The 17,946-nt window shown below is 41.8% G+C and overlaps 1 protein-coding gene across 11 annotated transcripts in view; it reads right to left on the bottom strand.

The window, feature by feature from the left end:
• LOC129708622 (ankyrin repeat and SAM domain-containing protein 1A-like) overlaps positions 1 to 17,946 on the bottom strand; it is a 239,090-nt gene that overhangs the window by 130,794 nt on the left and 90,350 nt on the right. For all 11 annotated transcript variants that reach the window (XM_055654477.1, XM_055654480.1, XM_055654478.1 and 8 more), the window contains one exon: positions 9,593 to 9,716. In XM_055654477.1, the coding sequence (XP_055510452.1) occupies positions 9,593 to 9,716 (124 nt within the window). The remainder of the gene's footprint in view (positions 1 to 9,592; positions 9,717 to 17,946) is intronic.

Raw genomic sequence — 17,946 nt, 5'->3', positions numbered from 1 at the left:
TACCTGGAAAGAATATCAGAGTTCAATAAAATTGCTGAAGAAATGTATTTGGCGGTTCAAGGAATGACAAATTAATCTTTTATGCAAAAAAAAAGAAAAATCAGAGATGGTAGAGGAGAGTTGAACAGTTTTGAATGAGTAAATAAGGAGAAACTATTTCCACAGACAAAAAGACGAGCAAAGGACAATAACAGAGGCACCAATATTTTTTTTAACCCGGTGAAATGTCATACATAGTATAGTACAGAAACAGCCCTCAAAACCGAAAGATGGATTCACTGCGTAACACAAATGGTCTTGGCACAATTGGCCAAATGGGCGCAATTGGCCTGCATCACCTCATAATTCTACAAATACCCACAAGGGAAGGTTTATCAGATATAAAGTATCATGCAAAGGCAACAATGCAATCAAGTTTACCTTCAATGGCTCAGCAAAATGATATCATTTGCAGAACCAATATGTATAATAATGAATTATTACAGGAGAAATAAGCTCAATTACGTAATTTCAACAAAGTACCAGTTTATATTTCTAGTTTTCTCCAAGAAACTGCAAGAAAACAGAGCATAAATAAAATTGGAAACATGTGGTACATCTAGAATAATTGAACGAATTTAATACTCAGTGTCTTTTTGATGAAAAATACTTGAAAAACGTCCACCTATTATGAATTCATTTTTATGTTTTGAGTAAAGGTGATTTATGTGATGACACGCAGGACTGACTTTTTTTGCATACTTACCCGTATTTCCTCCGATGTCAAAAAGTTACTTTGAATTGCAATAGCACTCTGAACAAGCATGAAGAAGATAGGAAGGAGAAGTAAGTTAAAAAAGCTAACTGGATATGTAACAGAGAAAGGATACAGAAGGATATGTTGATAGGAAGAGATAAGATGGCTTATTAATTAAACTAATATAGATCGTAAAAATTGGTAGAATAAAGGTGAGCTGTGTAGTGTTGAGTTGGGTACGCTATGCGTGTTGGCATTGTATGTTTGGGTTTGTACAGCGCCCTCCGTAATGTTTGGGACAAAGACATATGATTTATTTATTTGCCTCTGCACTCCACAATTTGAGATTTGAAATTGAAAAAAAAAATCACATGTGGTTAAAGTGCACATTGTCACATTTTATTAAAGGGTACTTTTATACAGTTTGTTTTCACCATGTAGAAATTACAGCTGTGTTTATACATAGACCCCCATTTTAGGGCACCATAATCTTTGGGACACATGGCTTCACAGGCTTGTAATTGCTCAGGTGTGTTTAAATGCGTCCTTAATGCAGGTATAAGAGAGCTCTCAGCACCAAGTTTTTCCTCCAGTCTTTCCATCACCTTTGGAAACTTTTATTATTGTTTATCAACATGAGGACCAAAGTTGTGCCAATGAAAGTCAAAGAAGCCATTATGAGACTGAGATACAAGAATAAAACTGTTAGAGACATCAGCCAAACCTTTGGCTTACCAAAATCAACTGTTTGGAACATCATTAAGAAGAAAGAGAGTACTGGTGAGCTTACTAATTGCAAAGGAACTGGCAGGCCAAGGAAGACCTACACAGCTGATGACAGAAAAATTCTCTCTATAATAAAGAAAAATCCCCAAACACCTGTCCGACAGATCAGAAACACTCTTCAGGGGTCAGGTGTGGATTTGTCAATGACCACTGTCCGCAGAAGAATTCATAAACAGAAATACAGAGGCTACACAGAAATACAGATGTAAACCACTGGTTAGCCGCAAAAATAGGATGGTCAGTTTACAGTTTGCAAAGTACTTAAAAGAGCAACCACAGTTCTGGAAAAAGGTCTTGTGGACAGATGAGACGAAGATTTACTTATATCAGAGTGATGACAGGAGCAAAGTATGGAGGAGAGAAGGAACTGCCCAAGATCCAAAGCATTGCACATCATCTGTGAAACACAGTGGTGGGGGTGTTATGGCCTGGGCATGTAAGGCTGCTGAAGGTACTGGCTCACTTATCTTAATTGATGGTATTTATAGATATTGTTTATGACACTTTATAAATATCCTTGTTTTGTTTTTTGTATGCTGTTTCACACTTGCTTTTTATTCTTTTATTCTGTTCGGAATAAAGAAATAATTAAATTAAATTAAATGGTACAACTGATGATGGTAGGAGCATAATGAAATCTGAAGCGTATGGAAACATCCTATCTGCTCGTTCAAACAAATACCTCAAAACTCATTGGCCGACAGTTCATTCTACAGCAAGACAATGATCCCAAACATACTGCTAAAGCAACAAAGGAGTTTTTCAAAGCTAAAAAATTGCCAATTCTAGAGTGGCCAAGTCAGTCACCCGATTGAACCCAATTGAGCATGCCTTTTATATGCTGAAGAGAAAACTGAAGGGCACTAGCCCCCAAAACAAGCATACGGCAAAGATGGCTGCAATACAGGCCTAGCAGAGCATCACCAGGGACATCCAGCAATTGGTGATGTCCATGAATCGCAGACTTCAAGCAGGCATTGCATGCAAAGTATAAGCAACAAAATTCAAAACATAACTACTTTCATTTACATGACATCACGGTGTCCCAAACATTATGGTGGCCTGAAATGGAGGGACTATGTATAAACACTGCTGTAATTTCTACATGGTAAAACCAAAATGTATAAAAATACCCTTTATTAAACTCTGATAATGTGCACTTTAACCACATGATTTTTTTCTATTAAAAATCTCAAATTGTGGAGTACAGAGGCAAATAAATAAATTATGGGTCTTTGTCCCAAACATTGTGCTGCTAAGGATTGTCATGAATTTATCAGATTCGACAAGCTTTTGAAAGTGCAACAACAGGTTTTTAGTTATTCACAGTGCGTGAAATGGCATCAGTGTCAACGCCAGCATTTGGCCCTTGAGAAGTGGTGGCAAACCACTTCTTGAACAATGATAGACAAACAGCAAAAACAGAGGACAATGATTGAAATTCCACTACACTCTCAACGTGTGAAGTAAGCATTTCAATACCACAACTTTTACAGGAGCTAATGCACAATTTGGAGGTTTTCCCATCTTACATTATCTTATCGTGTTCCTGGGATATTTTAATTATAAAATTTTGCTTGCTTTCAGATGAAAACCGGAATTATTATGTTTGTTATTTTCCTTTGCAAAGACTGCATCACAGTGGGGGACTGCAGAACAAAGCTTTAAGACTGGATTATCTTGGAGGTTAATGATTAGGAATATTTTGACTTTTGTCTCGAATAAAGAAATCTCATGTCAGACATAGTTGCAACCACATTTATTTGTGCATTCACACTTGTACGTCCTGCTACAACTATATGTTCATGATAGTTATAACACATTTTTCACCGATACCCCTTTTGCAGTAAAAGGCACACACTTGTTCAATCATGTACTTGATGCACTGCTCAGAATCTGTGCTGTTCAGATTCCATGTAATACCAGTGCCACAAAAAAATTGCTGGAAAAAAATGTAGAAAATCTGGACAGTTGGGTTTTATACTTTGAATTCTTTGTGAGATGAAATTTGCAAATTGTCCCTTGTCGGCACCATCTTATTCCTGATGGTTCAACCATATGACATCCAAATTTAACATATCTTATGAATAATTACCATTCTGAGCAATAGTCAACTGTGGAATTGTCCTCCAGTGAATTTGCGCCATGAGAACAATATGCCAATGGGAGTAAATGCCAGGAAACTCTCCTCCAAGGAAGAGCTGATGCCTGGGGAAATTATAACCCAACAAAACAGTTGTCACCAAGGGAACTATACCACTGTGGAGTCAGAGCTATAGGGACCATGCGACAGTGTAGATCGGTTAAGCAGAAACTCAATCCACTTGAGGGTCATTATCAGGGCACAAGGAAAAAAATAAAATAAAAATGCTCCAAGTACAAAATACTGAAAATTAGTTAATGTGTAAACACAGAGAAATTGAGATGTATGTTATATCTTCAAGAAGTACTTTGCTGACAGATATTTGCTGCAAAGCTTTCATATTATTCATTAGGATATGAAACTTTCTAATCGGGTTATCCATTGCTTCAGGCAGCTTAAACATGTTTGTTAAAATTCAGGCAGAATGACAGCCCAAGGCATTCCTTCTGGCTTTTTGGTCAACTCGGGTCATTAAGGTCTTGGTGAGTTTTGGAGAAATGTTATTTCAATGCACAAGCGACTGGGCAGGTACATCTGCCCCCAGCAACAGAGATACATGTCATATTGTTGATATGCAATGCACCACCAAGTTACTATTTAATGCAGGCAAAATCAGAGGCATTCAGAAAGAAGTATGCATGCTCACATTCACTGCAGAGGCACGGAGTCAAAGAGCACTGAAATAACGTCAACCTTCAAGCATGCAGTTACATTAATTCTACACAAATCCTCTTTTCTCTCCCCAAGGTCACAGGGAAAACATGCCAACTCCACCGAAAGCAATCAAAGTTCAATCTGAGGTCAGGGTTGAACATGGGTCGCTGGAGCACCCACTGGATCTCCCAAGTTTCCCACCAATACCGCTCATCTGACAAATTCCCATCCAATATGCTATTTTCTTAACATCCAATTTTCAACCAACAGGATATACCAACCTCAGAGAATGACTCAGCAGGCAATCTTAAGCATGTTGTGAACATACATTTAAAGCAACAATCTTTTGCACAAAACTTTGACTGCTGTTAGATTCATAGAACAGAAAAATAGGTGCATGAGTAGGCCCTTCGAGCCAGCACGCCATTCAATATGATCATGGCTGATCATCTAAAATCAGTACCCCATTCCTGCTTTTCCCCATATCCCTTGATTCCTTTAGCCTAAAGAGCTAAATCTAACTCTCTCTTTAAAACATCCAGTGAATGGTCCCCACTGCCTTCTGTGGCAGAGAATTCCAGATTCACAAATCTTTGGGTGAAAAACTTTTTCCAAATCTCAGTCCTAAATGGCCAACCCCTTATTCTTAAACAGTGACCCCTGGTTCTGGACTCACCCAACGTCGGGAACATTTTTCTTGCATCTAGCCTGTCCAATCCTTTAGGAATTGTATATGTTTCTCTAAGATCCCTTCTCATCCTTCTAAATTCCAGTGAATACAAGCCCAGACAAACCATTCAACTATTTGCAAGTTCATTGTTGAGCACAAAGAATAACAAGGAACGGAGTGCAACTGCATTGAGCTCCTCAGCCTATAAACTTTAAACTCTCCCATGTAGTGCTGGTGGAGAATTCAACCCCTTATACATTAACAATGCACTGGTAAACTGAAGACGAGAAACTTTATAGTTCTCTTACTCAACTTTAAAACTACGTCCAGGATTGTAACTGCCTTATATTGCTTTTGGTGACATAAATGTGCCAGCAGTGTCAGGTGCAGAGGTATGGAAAAAGATATAGGAACTAGAAAGTCTTAAAAACAACTTCCTCCCCACTGCTATCAGAACCCTCTCTTATCATTCCCTTTCCCAGGGGGATAGTCACATACTCTTATTCTAACCTCTACACCATTCATTCTGTTATTGTACTTTATTTTGTACTACGTCCGATTTCACTACAATCTTGCACCATTTTGCATTTGCATTGTATTTATTGCCACATTTATCATTACTGTATGTACAATGTTTACTGAGAGGTTCATATGAACAAATAATTTAATTGCACCCAGGTGTATATGACAATAAACTAATCTGAATCTGCGATACTGGTGACTGGAAAATGTGATCTCATAGAATAATCACAGCAGAAGAGGCCATCTCGCCGATCATGTTCATGGTGATCATGCTCGCAAAAGGGGCTGTCCCACTGTGGCGACCTAATACGCGAGTTCAGAAGAGTGGCTTCGACCTTCAAGCTCGAGGGCACTGCCTGAAAAACCTCGAGCTGGATCGACCATCAGCATTGAAACCGCAAGCTGGATGAACGCAAAGGTGGGGGCCAGAGAAAGCAGGGGAGCGCTGTCTGAAATTCACACCCGCAATGAAGAGGAAGGTAAAAGATGGCTGCACAGTGCACGGTGGGAGGGGGGGGGAGAGGGGGGAGGGAGAGAGGGGGGGGGGGGGGGGGAGAAGGGGGGGAAGGGGAGGGGGAGGGGGAGAAGATGGGGGGGAGGAGAAGGGGAGTGGGAGAAGGGGAGGGGTGGGAAGAGGGGGGGGTGGGGGAGAAGGGGAGGGGGAGAAGGGTGAGGGGAAGAAAAATGGGGGGGGCTGGGAAGAGGGGTGGGGGGTGGGAGGAGGGGGGGGGGGTTGGGAAGCTGAGGGGGGGGGAAGGAGGGAAGAAGGGGACCACATGTCGGCTGCAGAAGTCGGGGAGGGGGGGGGCAGAAGGGGCATCAAACTCTATCCAGGGTTGGGAAGGGGAGGGGTTCAGTTTTGCTCCTTGGTCATGAAAAATCTCCAATGAGCCAACTTAAAATGCCCAGTCAGCAAGGGAGATTGCCTACGGTTGCCCTCGACTGCCTGCAACTACATAGCGGCCCCACTCCACTGCATTACGAGTTAAAAAGAACCAAGCCGACCAATTCTTACTCGCGGAAAAATTTTTCAACATGCTGAAAAAATGTTGCCGACCTAGCTGAGGCCACGAGTATGCGGGAACTTCCCTCCAGCATGAAGGAGAGTTCCTGTGACCTCATAGGACCTCCTAGGACCACATGTCGACCATGCTGCAAGTTTGAGTCGAGGGCAAACTCTTCTAAACTCGCAGATTAGGTCACCGTAGTGGGGCAGCCCCTTAATGCTCTGGCATCAAACTCTATCCAGAGTGTTGGTTAATGGCCCTTCGGATTTTTTCCTGCACTTCCCTCTAAATATTAAGTTGCTTCCCTTCCTGTCCCAGTGACCGACCAACATTAATCTTAGTTAATGTTTACAATTAAAAAATGACAGCATGGAGATGTTAATATATTGTTGTCTCAACTCCACCCTAACTAATACTTTGGAACAACCTGCTTTGCTGATAACATGTAGGGAGGAACTGCAGATGCTGGTTTAAACCGTCTGATGAAGGGTCATGACCCAAAATGTCACCCATTCCTTTTCTCCAGAGATACTACTTGTCCTGAGTTACTCCAGAATTTTGTGTCTATCTTTGCTTTGCTGGTTATGATAGGCTCACAATAACCATTCAGTACCTTAACAGCATCTCAGCATCCATAGGCAAATTCTCCTTTTGTTCTTATATATGTTTTTCTGCCGGTGGAACATTACAGATTCTCAGCTAATCTTTGCTCATGTACTATCTGCCTCTCATTTTAATTAAAATTTCCCTTCTAATTCTTTTGTTAATACCCCGAGTTGCACTGGTAGTGCATTTAATGACAGCAATGGCACTTACAGTTGTTATTTTTTTAATCAACTGTACTGCTTTGTCATTCAGGGAGCTCTGAATTTTTTGTTTTTCCTTCAACCTCTATAAAATCATGAGGGGAATAGATCAGGTAGGTGCACAGAATCTCTTACCCAGAGTAGGGGAATCGTGTAGTGGAATTTCAAGGTGAAGGGAAAAAGAATTAATAGGAATCTGAGGAGCAACTTTTTCACTCAAAGGGTAGTGGTGGGTGTATGGAACAAGTTGTCCGAGGAGGTAGTCGAGGCTGGGACTATCCCAACGTTTAAGAAACAGTTAGACAGGTATATGGATAGGACAGGTTTGGAGTGATATGGACCAAACACAAGCAGGTGGGATCAGTGTAGCTGGGACATGCTGGCCGAAGGGCCTGCTTCCACACCGAATCACTCTACCTCTATGATTCCAGCCTCATGTTCCTGAACTACTTCAGCCCAGTGTTCTGCTAGTTTTGCCTATCAAATTTGGACACACTCTCATCCCATTAAGATTGTTTTGTTTCCCATTTAAATATTTTTACTGGGGATTATTCCTTGCTATGCTCTGACTAAACCAAATCTTATAATGTTATGATTACCATCTCCTAATTGTTCTTCTACTTAGTACATTATTCCTCAGAACCAAATTCAGTTATGCTTACCTTTTTGTTGAACATGAAGTACAATTCTCAAGAAAATTTAATTTGGGTATTTTAGAAACAATGTCCTTAAAACAATCACTTATTGCAGATTTTAGTTTTTACCTATTTATCTGTATTGATTCTTGAAATGTTGCCCCCCCCCCACACACACACACACAGGTAAAAAGGTTACCCAAAATGTTGCCTGATTTTTTATCAATGTACTCATTACCTTTATCATGAATAGAACTGAAAGCCGATTGTGTTTCTGTTTTTACAATTCTGTTACTGAAATTGCAGTTTTATTGAAAGACAACTATTTGTATTGTACTTGGAAATATTCCTTCTAGTTTCCTCTTGAAGTTGTTGCCAAAAATGTGAATCTACTTTCTTTTTACCAGCTATCTTCATGGCTCTTCACTTTTGATTGTGTTACATTGCATTTCCTTCCTGCACACCAGCTCCTTATGTAATCAGCCCTCCTTGCTGGCCTTATCAACATGCTAGCACAAACCAAACATTTGTTCATTGTAGTCACTGCAGCACGCAGGAAGCATTTTGAAAATTTCAGGAAATACCATCAAATTCAAGGAAATTTGGGATTCTATTTCAGGGTTTTTTTTTGAGGTGTGGAAGCATTGCTCCAGATAACGGGTCTGGGTTAATACAACCCTATCCAAGATGTATATTATAAACATTTCTAGAAAATCAGTTCTTAATGTGATATGTACTTGTTCAACGAACTGGATGTGGGGGGGAGGTGCAGGTAGTTCAAAGTATTTCCAATTACCTATTAGCTGGTGCATCATGTTAAACATTATGCATTAGAAACCACCTAGGATTATGAGCAACACACAGGATTTTGCTACACAATTGCAAATTACATTAAATTTAATGATTCCTTGCCTGAAGCCTATTTCATAGTGAGAAGTAAAGAATAATTTGTTAACACATTGCTTTTGTGTACCATATTTAGGCAAATATATTATGAAATTAACATTTCAATCACTTTTCAAGGCATTCACAATTAAATGTGCCGGTGATTAATTATGATCAGCGTATCTCATATATACATTTAAATTTACTTATTTTCTAATGTGATTCTCATTGATTGATCTAAATCCGTGCAACTTTGATAAATGATCAGTCAGTATTTTTACAAATTGTCATTATCCCTCGCATTTTGAGGAGCATTTTTACTTCAAAAACATTTTAAAAAATTGCCATTATATCTGGGGTACATAGATGTTTTGCTGTAACAAATAGCATGCCTCACTTAGTGCAGAGGTACATACTGACCCGAGATTTCCACTATGGATTTTACCCAGCCACCTTGGTTTACCGAATTTCACTTATTGTTTACCGGGAACACATCCCTATCAAAAATGATAGATTGACGAAATTAGATTTTTTTTTTTTTTTAAACCATATATAGTTGAGGAAAGAGAATCATGAGTCAGCATAACAAGAAAAATGCTGGTTGTCCCTGTTGTTCCCTGAAATTTTGTTCAGTAGGGTTTGTAAAATGTTGATATAAAATAATCTAACTTTACAAGAAGATGAAATACCCAGTTATTTTCATTGGCCGTTCATTTCTGAAATGTTTTTGTCTGCATTAACACAATACCTGTATTTTCTCCTTTATGTTGGCAGTCCAACTGGGTGTGTTTCTTTGTCGCCGCAGTCAATAGAAGTTCATAGGGATTCTCATCCTCTTCATACTCTTCTGGAGAGTCATTCACATCTGAATCCTGAATAAAAATAAAAACATCTTTCATAACAACCTCATGTGCAGGGGATCATGACAAATTCTCCAAAGATCCTGCCGTAAGACTTCATTCTAACATTCTTGCATTAAAGTAACATTCTTGCATTCCTGAATTTCGATTTCATTTAGCTCATTTCTTCCTTAATCATGTCATGATTTGATCAGTCTGAGTATTCTACTCATACACAATCTGATTAATAATATTTTTAAGTGATTGTTTTAAGCAAATGTTACCTAAAGTAACACTGTCCATGTTTCGCACAGAAACCATTACAAATGGATAGATTAACAGTGAGCAGATAAATTGAGCTACTATCTATTAAAATCACAAAAACTGCTGAAGAAAATGGATGACAAGAAGCAAATTCTACCATAATCTTTAAGATATTTAAATTGAGGAATGTCAAGATTTCAAAATGATGGTGGAGAAAACTGAAAAGGAGTAATTTAACTTAGTTATGGTTTAATGTTAAGAGAAGTATATTCTGACATACTACTGTTGCTGTGTAATATTGCTGTGTGAACAGGAATAAAAATGACATTGAAGTGAATAAACTGCAGAAAGAAGATATGTTCAGAAATTCACAGCAAGATGATGGTAGTCAGATTTTCTTACAACAGCAAAATTGAATGGTTTAGCTTATAAGTTTAGAGATACAGTATGGAAACAGGCCCTTTGGCCCATCTTCCACGTCGACTATCAGTCACCCTTTCACATTTGATCTATCATCAATCTTTCTCGTCCACTCCCTACTTGGAGCAATTTCCAAAGGTCAATTAACTACAAACCCACATAATTAGGATGTGGGAGGAAACGGAAGCAATCAAAGGAAATCCGCATGGTTGAAAGGGAGAGCATGCATACTCCACAAGGGCAGCATTTGTGGTCAGACCCGGGCCTCTGGCATGCTGCTCTACCAGCATTGTCACTGTGTTGTTGACATGTCGTCCCCCACTACTGCATAATTTGCAGACATATTCCACATTTGGGGACTTTGCAGGTGTCAGCACACCAGAAGTGCAATTGGATAGCCTTGCCCTGGGAGGTCAGTCATCGTGACCACCGATTCTCCCCAGACAGCCAAGACTAGAGGGTGTGAGATACAGGGAGAGGTTGAGTAGGCTGGGTCTCTATTCAATGGAGCGCAGGAGGATGAGGGGTGATCTTATAGAATGGTCTTTGAAATATTTCCATGGTTAACTTTTAAACCTGTAAATTGCCTGCAGTCCACTAAAAAAATAAATGGAATATTTAGTTGATTCTTCAAATTGTAAACATTATCTGTACAAAATCATGAGAGGAATAGATGCACAGTCTCTTGGGGAATCGGTGACCAGAAGACATGTTCAAGGTGAAGGGGAAAAGGGTAACTTTTTCACACAAAGGGTGGTGTTTGTATGTAAAAAGCTGCCAGAGGAGGTATGTGTTGGAAAGAACTGCAGATGCTGGTTTAAATTGAAGGTAGATGCAACATGCTGGAGTAACTCAGCGGGTCAGGCAACATCCCATTCCTTCTCTCCAGAGATGCTGCCTGACCCCTGAGTTACTCCAGCATTTTGTGTCTGCCAGAGGAGGTCGTTGAGGCTGGGATTATCCCATCGTTTAAGAAACAGTTAGACAGGTACATGGATAGGGCCGGTTTGGAGGGATATGGACTAAGTCCAGGAAAGTGGGACTAGTGTAGCTGGGACATTGTTGGCCGGTGCAAGCAAATTGGGCTGAAGGGCCTGTTTCCACACTGTATCACTCTATGACTAGGAAAATTCACACATGGAGATCATGGAGACCAACAAGGTTTATGAGTATCAAAATACACTATAAACGACAAATTAAATCAGGGGTCGACAACTTTGTTCTACATGGAGGAGAGGCCAGTGAGCGGATGGTGGGCCACATCTATCACGTGTACACATGGATCCCGCCCCCGTCCCGTTCCGGATGGCAGGCATCAAATCACGTTCACATAGATCCCGCCCCTTCGAGGACGCACCCAGAGCACTAGACCCTAGCTACGGGCGCTCACGAACATGGCATACGTACGGACCATTGCCTTGGCTCTGTCCTGCAGGCGATGGCTCAAATACTCACGCTCACACGTCCCCAGCCTATTGACAACCCCGTTCCCAACAGTGAAGCCCAGACACAGAAGGTGTGCGGCTGTGCCGGCGGCTTTGCGCAGGATGCGGGACAGCCAGAGCTTGGCCGTGCTTGGCGCTGCTCGGCGGCTCCACCATTGCGGCCGCCAGCGCAGGCCTCCTTGCGTCACCGCTCCTGGGCGCCACGGCCTCGGGCCCAGGAGGTACCAGAGATGACGGAAGTCATGCGGGCCGGATAATTATGGGGGAAAAAATATGCCTGCTGGCCGGATGATTTCGGGTTACGAGCCGCATTCAGCCTTGGGGCCAGAGGTTGCCGACCCCTGAATTAAATGCATGATCTACAGAAAACCACCACAGCATCAATGTTAAGAACAATATTATTACTTGGCTATTAACCTCTTCTGGCAGTCAGTTCAAATATAAATCTCAATAACTTTCCCTTCTCCAAAATAAACACTTTAACATTCAATTCTCTGAGGCACAGAAATAATTAATTATTAGTTCACCAGAGTATCTATCTCACTTTCCAATGATCCAAAGACGACTGGGATTTCTAAAAATCCTGCTGCCTGCAGTGGAACAGCTGTGAAAGTAACAAGACTAAGGCAGCTTCCCAAATTCTTCAGTCTCGGATGACTTTTGAATTAGTTCATATTCTCTTGCTCCAATGATCTCAGGAGATGCAATAACAATTCAACCTGAAGAAATTCTATTCCTTGTGGGCTTTGTTATTTACATGTTTACAATTTGAAGAATCAACTAAATATTCCATTTGTTTTTTAGTGGACTGCCAAATAACCAGCAGGCAATTTACAGGTTTAAAAGTTAACCATGGAAATATTTCAAAGACCATTCTTCTGTACTTAATTGTCTTGCTCTTGCAGGCAAGGTAGTGTGTTGCAGTATAACCATATAACCATATAACAATTACATCACGGAAACAGGCCATCTCGGCCCTACAAGTCCGTGCCGAACAAATTTTTTTTTTGCCTTAGTCCCACCTGCCTGCACTCATACCATAACCCTCCATTCCCTTCTCATCCATATGCCTATCCAATTTATTTTAAATGATACCAATGAACCTGCCTCCACCACTTCCACTGGAAGCTCATTCCACACCGCTACCACTCTCTGAGTAAAGAAGTTCCCCCCTCATATTACCCCTAAACTTCTGTCCCTTAATTCTGAAGTCATGTCCTAGTAGGAGTATATTAACTGCAGCAAAGGAAACGGGAGCCCACATCAATGGAGCTGCTGGAGAGATGGCTGATAGCTTCCAGTTGCTGGGCATCCAATCACCGGCAACTTAACTTGGCCCCTTCACAATGTTATGGTGATCAAAAAAGAGTATCAGTCTATTTACTTCCTTCGGTGTCTGATGCAATTTGGCAAGTCCTGGGATCCTCTTGAAATTTGAAAGTACGCTGAAAGGATGTCTCTCAGTCTGGTATGTCTACTCTTAACCACCTGAATATGCAGAGAATGGTGACGCAACCCAGTCCATTGCAGGCTGCCCAGTCCAGCACAATGATGCAATCATTAAGAAAACTCACCAACAAACTACTTCAAAAGTTTAAGGAGATTTGGCATGTCCCCAAATTACTACCGGTGGAGAGCATATTGGCTGGTTGCATCACTTCCTGGTTTGGAATTGCGAACGCTCAAGAAGAAAGGAGACTGCAGAAAGTAGTGGGCATTGCTCAGTCCATCACAGGTTCTGATCTCCCCACCATCAAAAGGATCGATTGAAGCACTGACTCAAGAAGGCAGCTAACATTAATATCCCAATACACACTATCAACACTCTCTTCTCTCCGCTTTCATTGATGTGGTAGTAATACAAAGAGCCAGAGAAACGTTACCTGCAGGTTCAAAAACAGCTTCTTCCCATCAACCATCAGGGAAATGAACCATCCTGTACAGCCCTAGCTCAGCACAAACCACCGCAGCTCTATTCACTTTAGTTTATATTCTACAATAATCCAGTATACTTCAAATAACTGAATAATTAATAAATATTTATTTTTGTTGTTATTGCATCTGATGTGCCTATAAAGCTAAAGAAAAAAATTCATTGCTCAGATTCATATCCAATGCATATGACAATAAACACTCCAGATATTGACCTCATCCATCAGGTCAATCTTCACAGTGCAATAACAATAATGATTCATGGAAAATCAGAAAGTGAAGAACAAGAGAGGATAGAAAATGTACTGTGTGCATGACCGCATCTTTGCAAAACAAATAATCAAACTGCTCCATCCAAGGACGCAAGAACTTGCCGCAAAATGTGGACGCAGCCCAGACAATCACACAAACCAACATCCCTTCCTTCCACTGACTCAATTTATACCTCACGCTGCCTCAACAAGGCCAGCAGCGTATTCAAGGATTGAATGACCTTGGCCATTCCATCTTCCCCCCTCTCCCATCCGCCAAAAGGTATAGAAGGGTGAAAACGCACACCTCCAGCAACAGGGACAGTTTCTTCCTAGTTGTTATCAAGCAACTGAATCATCCTACCACAACTAGAGCAATCCTAATTACTATCTTGGCAGCACGGTGACGCAGCAGTAGAGTTGCTGCCTTACAGCGAATGCAGTGCCGGAAACCCGGGTTCGATACTGACTACGGGTGCTGCAGTATGGAGTTTGTACGTTATCCCAGTGACCTGCCTGGGTTTTCTACGAGATCTTCGGTTTCCTCCCAAACTCCAAAGACGCACAGGTTTGTAAGTTAATTGGCTTGGTAAAAGTAAAAATTGTCCTTAGTGTGTGTAGGATAGCGTTAATGTAGCAATGTTACAAAATTTTGAGATTTAAAAAATCAAGTCTGCAATTTATCCCATCAGATAAAACATAACAATAAGTTTAATTTGACACCAAATTCACTTTCATATCTCAAGTATTAAAAAAGTTATGACCATTTTCATACTCGGAAATTAGCATCTTGTTCCCTATTGATTTTCAATGGGCATTACAAAAAAGCTGTGATCTTAGATAGTCAAAAGCACATTTCTTAAGGAAAGATTAACATTTTTAAATAGCCTAAGTGTCCAAAGATTATTCACAAATAATTCACAATATAACATGATTTTTATATCTAATTTACATTAATTTATAGGCCAAATGGAAGGAATTTAGTGTTCAATTGCTGTAAATAAATGGCCATTTAAATCGGTTTTCTAGTGGGTTCATGTGGAACGCGCAGGTTTAGAATGTTGACAGCGCGCTGGATTAGTGCCCTCAAATGCCGAGAAAAATACTGGGGGATATAAAAAGCCCAAAATGAGCTACTCGCTATAGAAAATTATAATTATAGGGTTATATACATGCCCCATTTAATGTAAAAATAAGGTACATACCTTTAATTGTTTGCTTTATAAAACCCTGGGGCTGCCAGAGCTTGCGGAATGAACGAGAGTTTTTAAATTTATTATATCTACTCTTCGAGGCCTATAAAACTAATAATAGCTTTTGGGACCGGGTCTTGCAGCGATTCTCCGTTAATGATTTACTAGGCTGAACATCTGCGATTGGAACAGCCTAGTAAAAATCGGGTTTTAAACCCGCCCCCTCCAAACAGCTCCAAAATCACACACAAGGGGAGGGGCAGATGCTCAGCCACGATTCAGGTACGTTTTGTAACATACCTAGTTAATGTGCGGGGATTGCTGGTCGGCTTGAATCCAGTGGGCCGAAGGGCCTGTTTCCGCACTGTATCTCTAAACTAAAAAGAACTAGTTAATTTACCATGCACTAAACATTATTCCCTTATCATGCATCTATACACTGTAAATGGCTCGATTGTAATCATGTATTGTCTTTCTGCTGATTGATTAGCACTCAAGAAAAGTTTTTCACTGTACCTTGGTACACGTGACAAAAAAGTAAACTAACTATCTAAACAGTCGAACAGCAAGGAAACTAAAAACACCAGTATACCTTCCCTTTTACCTCCAAATCCTCAGGCAGATTATCTGCATCTATCCAAAAGGGGTCTGATCCTACACTAGGTCTGAACTAATGAGGGATTGGTGATTTTCTGCATTACACTGGTGAATCCCACTAAGATCGAGTTCCGCTGCTGAAGTGGCAAATACAACAATCTTAAAGGATTATGACCTTATGCCTGGGTAGTGCAAAACTGAACAGCTTGAACATTGAAATTGCCAACCAGGTAAACCCCACCTCAGCTGTCCCTTTCTCTTTCCCATCTATCTTGGCCATCTCATAAATGACCTTCCTCCCACCTTACCCCCCGACCCTCTACATCCAGTTTCATTCAGAGATGCAGATTGTCAATTAACTACAAACCTGTGTAAGAGGGAACTGCAGATGCTGGTTTAAACCGAGGATGACAAAAACAGCTGGAGTAAGTCAGCAGGGCAGGCAGCGTCTCTGGAGAGAAGGAATGGCTGACATTTCCGGTCAAGACCCTTCTTCAGACCCGAAACATCACCCATTCCTTCTCTCCAGAGATGCTGCCTGTCCCACTGAGTTACTGTATGCTGTTTGTGTCAACCTACAATCCTGCCCGTCTTTGGAATGTGGAAGAAAACCAGGGCACCTGGAGCAAAACCACACGGTCACATGAAGAAGATACAAACTCCATGCTGACACACCAGCAGTCAGGTTCAGCTCTGGCACTGTGGGCAACAGTTCTATCTTCTTGTTTAATAACTGCTGGAAAATCGAAGGTAGACAAAAATGCTGGAGAAACTCAGCGGGTGAGGCAGCATTTATGGAGCGAAGGAAATAGGCAACGTTTCGGGTCGAAACCCTTCTTCAGACTGATGTGAGTGGGGGGGGGGGGGGGGAGGGGGGGGGGGAGAGGAGAAAAAACAAGAGGTGGAGCCAGTGGGCTGAGGGAGAGCTGAGAAGGGGAGGAGAAAGTAGGGACTAGCTGAAATGAGAGAAGTCAATGTGCATAATATCTATAGTAGAAGAGGGGAACCCCTGTTCCCTGAAGAATGTGGACATCTCCGATGCCCTGGTGCAGAACACCTCATCCTGGGTGCAGATGCGGCATAGACGGAGGAATTGGGAGTAGGTGATGGAGTCCTTACAGGAAGCAGGGTGGGAAGAAGTGTAGTGCAGATAGCCATGGGAGTCAGTGGGTTTATAGTGGATGTTGGTCAGTAGTCTATCACCTGCGATGGAGATAGTGAGGTCAAGAAATGGTACGGAAATGTCGGAAATGGTCGAGGTGAATTTGAGTGCCGGATGGAAGTTAGTGGTGAAATGGATGAAGTCCGTGAGTTCTGAATAGGTGCAGGAGGTAGCACCAATGCAGTCATCGATGTAGCGGAGGTAGAGTTCGGGGATAGGGCCACGGTTCATCTCGAACAAGGATTGTTCGACGTACCCAACAAAGAGGCAGGCATAGCTAGGGCCCATTCAGATTCAGATTCAATTTTAATTGTCATTGTCAGTGTACAGTACAGAGACAACAAAATGCATTTAGCATCTCCCTGGAAGAGCGACATAGCAAATGATTTGAATAAATAATAATAAGTGTCCGGGGGGGGTGGGGGTGGTGGTGATTGGCAGTCACCGAGGTACGTTGTTGAGTAGAGTGACAGCCGCCGGGAAGAAGCTGTTCCTCGACCTGCTGGTTCGGCAACGGAGAGACCTGTAGCGCCTCCCGGATGGTAGGAGGGTAAACAGTCCATGGTTGGGGTGAGAGCAGCCCATGCGCATGCCCATAGCCCATTGGTTGGTTCTACGGTCGAGGAAGAAACGGAGGGCTTTGAGACCCTCCTGGTGGGGATGGAGGTGTAGAGTAACTGGACATCCATGGTGAAGATGAGGGAATGGGGGACTAGAAAACGGAAGTCCTGGAGTAGACGAAGAGTCCTGGAGGCTCTCACCAGGGTCTCTTCTATACCCCGTGACTCTGCTCTCACTCCCCATCCCCCCACTCGCAACAAGGGCCGAGTCCCCCTTGTCCGCACCTTCCCCCCTACCAGCCATCACATACAACAAATAATCCTCCAATGTTTTTCGCCACCTCCAACGTGATCCCACCTCTTGCCACATCTTCCCATCTCCTCCCGTCTACTCCCTGGTCAATTCATCCCTTCCCACCTGAACCACCCACTCTCCGGG

The sequence above is a fragment of the Leucoraja erinacea genome, chromosome 24 (assembly GCF_028641065.1).
Source record: "Leucoraja erinacea ecotype New England chromosome 24, Leri_hhj_1, whole genome shotgun sequence".
Taxonomy (NCBI): Eukaryota; Metazoa; Chordata; class Chondrichthyes; order Rajiformes; family Rajidae; genus Leucoraja; species Leucoraja erinaceus.
The sequence above is the reverse complement of the archived record's forward strand: the minus strand, read 5'-3'. Positions and strand labels throughout refer to the sequence as shown.